General features: G+C 42.9%; 1 protein-coding gene across 1 annotated transcript; it reads left to right on the top strand.

Moving 5' to 3' along the window:
- Window positions 1–3,249: 3,249 nt before the first annotated feature.
- On the top strand, window positions 3,250–9,115 carry LOC131818257 (cytochrome b-c1 complex subunit Rieske, mitochondrial). Its single transcript, XM_059152533.1, has 2 exons — window positions 3,250–3,520; window positions 8,296–9,115. The coding sequence occupies exons 1-2, from the start codon at window positions 3,307–3,309 to the stop codon at window positions 8,904–8,906; spliced, it is 825 nt and encodes a 274-aa protein (XP_059008516.1). The 5' UTR covers window positions 3,250–3,306; the 3' UTR covers window positions 8,907–9,115.
- Window positions 9,116–9,482: the final 367 nt, after the last annotated feature.

The following is a 9,482-nucleotide window of genomic DNA, read 5'->3' as shown; positions in this document are numbered from 1 at the left end:
TGGTGTTCTGCGTCACTAGACCCAGGGTCACAATATGTGCCCCACCCACATTTAAAAGTCTTCCTGTCCTGAAGTCAGTCCACAATGTCTCAAAGAGGTGACTGCTTCTTCAGGTGCACAGACGCTGATGCAAGGCAACATGGACAATCAAGAATCAGGGATACAACTCCACCAAAGGAATATAGTCAACGTTCAGGAACTGGCCCCAAGGACATAGAGAGCCAGGAATTGTGCAACAAGTAAATCAAAACAATTATTCCATAGATACCCAGAGAGCTACATGAGAACACAGATGAACAGGTTAATGATATAAGAAAACAATACAAGAACAAAACAAGAAAAACAAAGAGATAGACAACATGAAAAAGAACCAAACAGAAATTCTGGAACTGAAGAACAAAATGACTGAACTGAACAAAAGCTTGAACAGCAGACTTGACCAAGCAGAAAAAGGAATCAATGAGCCAGAGACAGAATTTAGATTCTCTAACCAGAGGAGAAAAATTTAAAAGAATAAAGGTAAGAAGAAAGCCATAGGACTATGGAACACCATTAAGAGAAACAATGCTTGCATCTTGCATATGGAACATCCTCCAGCTTAGATAATATGAAAAGTCATAAAACAAGTCTTAGCAAATTTAAGAAGATTGAAACACAATTGAGAGCCCAGAAATAAACCCTCACATATATAGTCAACTAATATTTGGCAAAGGAGTCATGATTACTTGTACTTTAATTGATTAGTTCAGTTGATCTTGTAACCCTTTGGCAATAAATACTATTATTATCTTGATTCTATGGAAGAAAAACTGAGGCATATGCAGCGGTTATATATAACTCATTTTATGATTATAGCTTGTGAGTGGCAGAACTGGAACTAAACACAGAGTCTGGACACTCTGAGCAAGCAAGTTCTATTCTGCTTACCCCAGGGGAGATTGTGAGGGCCTTGTGAAGACTCCTTCCTTCCTTCTTTCCATTCTCACTTACCCTTACCCACCTCAAAGGACTGTTGTGATATTAAGTGTGTTACTCTTATGTAAAGCACTCAAATTGTGCACAGTATGTGGTAGCTGCTGTGAAAGTGTCCACTCTTACCATTAGGGTTGTTGCTGGGGTGGGCCCATGCCCAGACCTATGGGTAGCCAAGTGGAGGCAGCCTCTGAGGAGGACAGTTCCAGTGTTGAGAGTACAACAGAGTCCTTGGGGCAATAAGGATGGCCAAGATTTAGACCCTGAGAAGGATCCAGAAGGAAGTGGTCAGTCGGCTATGGACCTAGATAGAGAAACATAAATGTGGCAGCAAGAATTGAAGGCTTCTCGGAGGTTGGTGCTATGTCAGATAAAAATACCAACAAACCTGGTGCTTAGCATGTGGCATCCCTTGTGGAGACATTACACCTATGATTACATTCGTCCCTTCCAGGTGGCATCATTAGCAACCTCTTTTTACAGGTGAGTAAACTAAAGCATAGAGGGCTCAGGAAATTGCCAAGGTCCCAGATCTCTCTCTCTCTCTCTCTCTCTCTCTCTCACACACACACACACACACACCTCATTTACTTAATATTTAAACTAACTCACTTCGACCAAGAAAAATGTAAAACAAACTTTATTTCACTATAGTCATTGGAAAATCAGTATCGAGACAAAATAAATACCATGAAAAGAAATGATATTATTAATTAAACCCTCTACCTGCTAATTCAACTGCTCAAGGGCTTTGAAGTCAAAACCCATTCTCTTGGGTGCCTGGGTGGCTCAGTTGGTTGAGGGATTGATTTCAGCTCAGGTCATGATCCTGGGGTCCCCGGGGTTGAGTCCCTCATTTGGTTCCCTGGTTAGCGAGGAGTCTGCTTCTCTCTCTGACCCTCCTCCCTCTCATGCTCTCTCTCTCTCTCTCTCTCTCAAATAAATAAAATCATTAAAAAAGAAAAAAAAAACTTAAAAAAAAAAAAAACGCAACCCCCCCCCCCGCCACACACACACACTCACAAAAGACCTGTTCTCTTAAACAGGAGGCTGGCAAATGTTAGAGAGGAATTAACAATATATTAGCACCAAATTAGGACTTTCTCATTGGTGTAAAATCAGAAAGATTGAAAGAGAAGTAAGAAGAAATAACTTTCTTACCATGTGATAGGAAGTGATTTGGGGGGTGCGCCTGGTTGACTGAGTGGGTTAAGCCTCTGCCTTCGGCTCAGGTCATGATCTTAGAGTCCTGGGATGGAGCCTCATACCTCTGCTCAGCAGGGAGCCTGCACCCCCCCCCACCCCCGCCTGCCTCTCTGCCTACTTGTGAACTCTCTTTGTCAAATAAATGGGTAAAACTGGGGGTGGTTAAGAGCGACTCAGAAGACAGACTACTGGCTGGCTATCTTGTACTGGACATAAAATCCTCTAAACATCGGTGTCCTCACCAGTAAAATAGCGGTTATTTCATAGGGACCTCAACTATAAATGAAAAGATGAAGATTGTGCACAAAAGCTAATACATTGTAAATGCTTAATACACATAAGCCATTACGATTGTCATTATTATTAAGCTTTGCACCTAAATCCCTGGCTCTTTTTTAAAAATTTATTTATTTTATTTTTCAGTTCGATAGCGCTAATAATATAGGGGCGCCTGGGGGGCACAGGTCATGATCCCGGGGTCATGGGATGGAGCCCCGCGTGGGTCTCTGCTGGGCGGGGAGCCTGCTTCCTCCTCTCTCTCTGCCTACTTGTGATCGTTGTCAAATAAATAAAATAAAATCTTTTAAAAAATAAAATAAAATAAACATTATAGCACACACACATGCTCGGCTCTGTTCTAGGTTTTACAAGTACGTATGATCTAACATATATGTATATGCCCTAAACACCTATCTTTATACATATGTGTGTATATATTAAGAATTATTATTACCCCTATTTAAACTACTATTAAACTACTATATTCGTATCCCTAGGTTCCCACAATTTTTACCCTGAGGGACGCAAAGTCGATCCACGGGCCACTCCCGGGAGACTCCTTTGCCCACTTTCCTGCGGGTAGATCTCAGCACACTGACACCGAAGAGAGCAGCACATTCTCCTCCCCACCTGGCTCCTCCCCGCCTGGCTCCTCCCCGCCTGTCCTCCTGCCCCGCCCCCAGCGAACGCTCGTAGCCCTGCCTCTGACGCTAGGCCGCTCCAGGCTCGGGCACCACTTGGGCCGGCGCGCTGACGTCACCGATGGCGCGCCTCCTGCGCTTCCTCGCGCCTGCGCCGCGGGCGGAAGGTCGTCCCTGTGACCGGCTGAGCGTTTGAGAAGTAGTCGCCATGTTGTCGGTGGCCGCCCGTTCGGGCCCATTCGCGCCGGTTCTATCGGCCACGTCCCGCGGGGTGGCGGGCGCGCTGCGGCCGCTGGTGCAGGCCTCGGTGCCCGCCACCCCGGAGCCTCCAGTGCTGGACGTGAAGCGGCCCTTCTTGTGCCGGGAGTCGCTGAGTGGCCAGGCCGCGAGCCGGCCTCTGGTCGCCTCCGTGGGCCTCAATGGTGAGCCGGGTTGAGGGGAGCGACCGGGGGCTGAGGGGACCCCCTTTTCTCGCTCCCTCTGGCCCTGAACCCAGGGCACAGCCGAGGAGGGCGGGGAAGTGGAGCGGAGCCCTGCTTGAGGGATTAAGTTGCCGGGCTGGGTCGACCTTGGGCAAGCGTCTGCATCTCTCGGGCCTCTTCCCTCACCTGTGCGCGGACGCCGTTGGGTGAGCGATTTCAGGTGACCTCCGGCCCTGGCGTTGCGTGCCTTTGCGGGATTGTTTCCGTTGGCCGCCAGTCTGGGTAAACCCCAGGCTGATTTTGTCCTTCATAGGCTAAGTTCAAGAACTCCCAAGTCTGTCCCAGCAGAGTCTGACAGACTTCGTTGCTCACGGGTCGTTTTACTTTGGGCAGATTTTTAAACGTGTTGCCTTACCAGTGAAATGGGTGAATGATGATACCAGTTTCGTAGGTAATGTCGTGAGCTTCAGATGGAGAAATTCTACATAAGGGCATTAGTACATTTGGGGGCACTTTATACATACTCAAAAAACAGGAACTGCTCTTAATATTTGGGACCTGGTCCCGCTCACCACCACCTGATCCGCTTAGTGCTCTTCTCTTTCACACCGCCGCCCCCCCCAACAAAAACAACAAGACAGTAACACAGGCCCTAAGGTCATTAATGGTGGAGCGTATTAGCCGTGTTTTTCGTTTGCGGGGCCAGTATTTTCACACTGTAATCAGTTTAGTCCTCAAGAAAAGCAACAGGCAGAGGCTCCGTTTTACAGATGAGAAAACAGACTGCAGGGGGTGGAGTGACTTGCGCAGGGATAGACAGTGTGTAAGTGATAGAAGATGGATTCGGAAGACTGAGTGAGCCGTCAACTCTCGCCCAAGCCTACTCTTAACCTTTGGTGCCTCGGCTTCCATTTCTTTTCTCACGCTCCAGCGTGGACGTTCTGAAATGGCAACCTGTAGGCCAGCGTGTCTGGAGTCCGCCGACCTTCATGGTTTGAAAAGGAGGAGTTCTTGTGTGTCTTAAAGTGTTGGAATCTGGCAACCCTGAACTCTCGTTCTCCGTGGGAAAAGTCTAGTGTGCTGGGCACTGGCTGCCCTCTTAGTTGGTGCAAGGGCTCTTTCTGTTCTTCGCAGTCCTCACCAGACCTGCTTCCCAGTGTTCCCTTCCTGGCCTCACTGACAGTTGATTTGGCAAGTGCAGCTTGCCCTACAAACTAAGTTGCCCCCACTGTTTTTCCTCCATTCACCCTATTCTGTTGCCTGTAAAATAATGCACTCGGTTTTCCGCATTTCCAAGTCTTACCAGGCCAATCTCTGTTCAGCGTCGGGTCAATAAAAATCTTTTCATTTGCTGCGTCCTTTATGCTTTATGGTCCGTAACACTTTCCACTGTTGTGTTTCCTGGTGACTCCTCTGACCTTGTGCTTGAGGGCATAGAGAAAAATCTTAATTTTTCTATTTCCTACAGCCTCAGCTTTTGCATACAGTTAGTGCAGAATGTTTGTGGATGAATAAAAGTGGAATTTTTTGTTAGGGGTACCAGTGGGTTTTGGAGACATTGTTCAGGGCATGAACAGTGTACACTAGCCCATCCTTAGCCCATTCTTTGGACCTGGAGGTAAGAAACAATAAGGGAGGGGAAAACTTCAATAGCAAAGGCAAAAAGCATCTGTGGAATTTGTCTACTGGCTAAATGGTTTCTTCTAAAACTTAGAGGTTTACCTGACCTTTCCAAGAACTGGTAAATAATACAGAACCATAAGGGAAACTTCTTCTGTGATCATATATTCAGTTACAAGCTTCAGTTCACATTAAAATCTCCTGTCTAGATAGTACTGAGGTTGTGGGGTGGGAGGGTGGATCAGGAGACGGTCCTTAAAGTGAGGAGGATTTCCAGGGCACATAACAGTTCACCTTAAGACAAAAAACAGAAACCTGTTTTGTTATAATCCCTGAAGTTTTCTGTTCCTAAAAGTATCGGATACTGCTCGAGTTTAGAACTAAATCTAGCATTTTTAGCATTTTTGCTGCTAAAGTCACACCTAATGCAAATTAATGGGAATTATTTAGAGAGTAACTTTTACAGTATGGCAATTTAATTTTCCAAAGTGTTCATGGTGGTGTAGTACAATATAAGATATAATCTGCTAGACAAAATGGGAGTAGACAAGTGGATTTCTTCCATCATCAAAACTCCAGAAAAGAATGTCACGACCATTCTGTTTAATGTTCTTGTACATTTCCTTGCATGCTGTTACATGGGCAGAGGTTGTAGATACTGTTTTTAATGTAGAAGTATGAACTTTGGTTCCTTCATCTTTTAAGTATGGTACACATATTTCCTTTGTGATCCCAGATGATACTAAAGGAGAATAATTCACACTTGATCCCAGACCCCAGTCTACACTGATAGGTTAACCGTTAGGTAGAGGTAAAGTATATAATGTAATGTCACGCTGTGTAGTTGTAAATCTCAGGTAGTCAACTCTCCAAAAAATAATGGAATTGTCAAAAGTACCCTGGTCCCCTCCAAAAAATAATGGAATTGTCAAAAGTACGTAGAGTGATGTTGATAGTTTTTACCATTGTTTATGAATGTAGTTGGCCCTTGAACAACATGGGTTTGAACTGTGCAAGTCCACTTCTGTGTGGATTTATTTTTATATAAATATTGTACAGTACTGCAAATGTTACTTTATGATTTTCCTAATAACATTTTCTTTTCCCTAGGTTACTTTATGATAAGAATGCAGTATATAATATATGTAACATACAAAATATGTGTTAATTGACTGGTTAAGCTTCCAGGCAACATTAGTAGTTAAGTTTTGAGGAAGTCAAAAGATAACGTATTTTTTATTGTATGTGGGGTCGGTGCCCCAAACCCTATTTGTTCCAGAGTGAGTTGTACTTAGGGCTTCCACTGTTACTGACCTTGAGAACCAAGGAAATATAATTAGGATGAGACAGCCTAGTAACCCAAGTAGAATTGCAACTTATATGAAAATGCACTTTAAAAGTACATATTTCTTTTAGGGGCTCCTGGGTGGCTCAGTGGGTTAAACCTGTGCCTTTGGCTCAGGTTATAGTTTCAGGGTCCTGGGATCGAGTCCCATATCGGGCTCTGCTCAACAGGGAGCCTGCTTCCCTTTTCTCTCTCTTTCTCTCTCTGTCAAATAAATAAATAAAATCTTTAAAAAATAAAACAGAGGGGCGCCTGAGTGGCTCAGTGGGTTAAAGCTTCTGCCTTCGGCTCAGGTCATGATCTCAGGGTCCTGGGATCGAGCCCCACATCAGCTCTCTGCTCAGCAGGAAGCCTGCTTCTCCTTCTCTCTCTCTCTCTGCCTGCCTCTCTGCCTACTTGTGATCTGTCTGTCAAATAAATAAAATAAAATAAAAATAAAAGTACGTATTTCTTAGAAACAACACATTTTCTAAGTGTGGAATTTTTAGTGTCCCTTTTCTAAAATGGAAACCTTGTGGCAAATTTCCTAAAATGCATATACAATTTGCAAAGAGACTTGCTTCCTGTAACATACTTAAAAGTGATCCCAGTAAGTTCATTTTTTTTTATCAGATATTTAAAAATGGTATGGGACAAAAGGACATAATCTGTTTGGATTTTTTTTAACAAATAAAACTGGGGTGCCTGGGTTGCTCATTCGGTTAAGCTTCTGCCTTCAGCTCAGGTCAGGATCCCAGGACCCTGGTATGGAGCTTCCCCTTGGGCTCCCCACTCAGTGGGGAGTCTTTCTCCCTCTGCCCCTCTACCTGCTTGCGCATGCTCTCTCTCCTTCTCACTCAAAGAAACAAAATTTTAAAACAACAAAATATTAACATCCAAAGTACTACATAAATAGCAATTATTTGTTTGTTTAACATTCATTTGACACAAAGATCTGTCCTTTGGCTGCAGTGTTAGCATTTCAGTTGAGAGACCCACAGCAGTGAGAAAGATAATGCCTTCACTCTTACAGAATTTATTGCCCTTGACTGAAGAGTGGGATATGTGAAAATTTTGCTCTTTTATCCTGTACTAAATTGAAATACTTGGTTCTTTTGGAGATCTCATTTGATGGTTGCATATTTTGGTAAGGCTATTCTTTTCTGTCTATTACTGGCTTTACTTGAAGTTATAGTAATACGAATTTATACTCCAGAGTATAAAATAGAAACCTCTAAATTTTTTGCAACTAAAGTTATGCTGACAGTTCACAGATTGTTTATTATCTTGTAATAAGTATTTTATGTATTTTTAGCAGTCCTTTCAGAGAGTAGATAGGAATGTAAAGTTAGACATTTGGTTTAATAAGATGATCCCAAATCAACTTATTAGGTAGACTTGAGGAGTTTTAGGGTCCCTTGTAATCCAGAGAATGTGAGAGGTAATTACCATAATTGTATGTTTTGACAGATTGAATTTTCAGGGATTTTAAAATATTGCTGTTTACAGTACTGTTTAACTTTTTAGATTTGATGGACTAAATTGTTAAAGAATTCTGAATCAGCAGTGTTCAATCAGGAGAAACTCAGTTTACACATATAATCTTGTGATTTCTTACCAGTATGATAGGTAGTGATTGACTTCATTTCTTTTTCAGTATTTTATATGCTGGCACTGCCAACTTGACAATTTCTGAGATCAGTGAGTGCCATATTTCACATTTTTATAACTTGATTTTTGCTTATGAATTCACAAAGATTATTTCCTGATGTATGTCCCTTTCACAGTATTCATCTAATTGTGTTTTTTTAATTTTCTGTTTATTTTGCAGCCCCTGCTTCCATTCGTTATTCCCACACAGACGTCAGAGTGCCTGACTTCTCTGACTATCGGCGCGCTGAAGTGTTAGATGGTACAAAGTCTTCAAAAGAGAGCAGTGAGGCTAGAAAAGGTTTCTCCTATTTGATAACTGCAACAACTAGTATAGGTGTTGCATATGCTGCCAAGAATGTCGTCTCGCAATTTGTTTCCAGCATGAGTGCTTCTGCTGATGTGTTGGCCATGTCGAAGATCGAAATCAAGCTATCTGATATTCCGGAAGGCAAGAACATGGCTTTCAAATGGAGAGGAAAACCGCTGTTTGTGCGCCATAGAACCAAGAAGGAAATTGAGCAGGAGGCTGCAGTTGAAGTGTCCCAGTTGAGGGACCCACAGCATGATTTAGATCGAGTAAAGAAACCTGAATGGGTTATCTTGATAGGGGTTTGCACTCATCTTGGTTGTGTACCCATTGCAAATGCAGGAGATTTTGGTGGTTATTACTGCCCTTGCCATGGGTCACACTATGATGCTTCTGGCAGGATCAGGAAGGGGCCTGCACCTCTCAACCTTGAAGTTCCCTCATATGAGTTCACCGGTGATGACATGGTGGTTGTTGGTTAGAGACCTGGACTCAAGTGCTAGGCTCCTTTCCGGCTTGTCACCTAAGAAGACTTAAATAAGCAAGCCTTCTATACTTAAGTTGATTTGAAATATTTAAGAATTGCTAATAATGTGTTTGCAAACATTAACGTGAAGTAAATTGAATTTAATGTTGAATGCTTTCAAGCGTTCACCTAATAAAGCCACTGTTAAACATTGTTAAGCTCAAAGACTTAAAAAGTGCAGTTTCTTTGCTAGTTAACTCTAATTAAAAATTACAGGCTGGTGTATAAGAAATTTGTGAAATCTGTAATCAGTGTTCTCCTTCATCTTCTTTCTTTGTGTCAGGGACACAGATTCTGCAGAGCTAATGGTTAGACTGAGGTACAACTAGCTGGTCATTTCTAAGTCGTGGAAGGTATTTATGACATCGGCAGAAATAGTATTCAGATTTCCCTCTTTTTTTTTTTTTTTTTTTTTTTGCACATGAGTCCTGGCTATGTGTGTCCTGCTCCATCTCTACCCCAGCATTGCCCCCACCCCGAGTCTGTATGGTGATGTTATATATGATTTGTGGGAAAGTTCTAAATGAGGTGT

This window comes from Mustela lutreola, chromosome 16, assembly GCF_030435805.1.
Source record: "Mustela lutreola isolate mMusLut2 chromosome 16, mMusLut2.pri, whole genome shotgun sequence".
Taxonomy (NCBI): Eukaryota; Metazoa; Chordata; class Mammalia; order Carnivora; family Mustelidae; genus Mustela; species Mustela lutreola.
The sequence above is the reverse complement of the archived record's forward strand: the minus strand, read 5'-3'. Positions and strand labels throughout refer to the sequence as shown.

Excerpts from the sequence above, each read along its gene's own strand:
- LOC131818257 (XM_059152533.1), top strand. The coding sequence starts at position 3,307 with ATGTTGTCGGTGGCCGCCCGTTCGGGCCCATTCGCGCCGGTTCTATCG. Across the intron at positions 3,521-8,295 it reads CGCCTCCGTGGGCCTCAATG|CCCCTGCTTCCATTCGTTAT; the intron begins GTGAGCCGGGTT and ends TTTATTTTGCAG.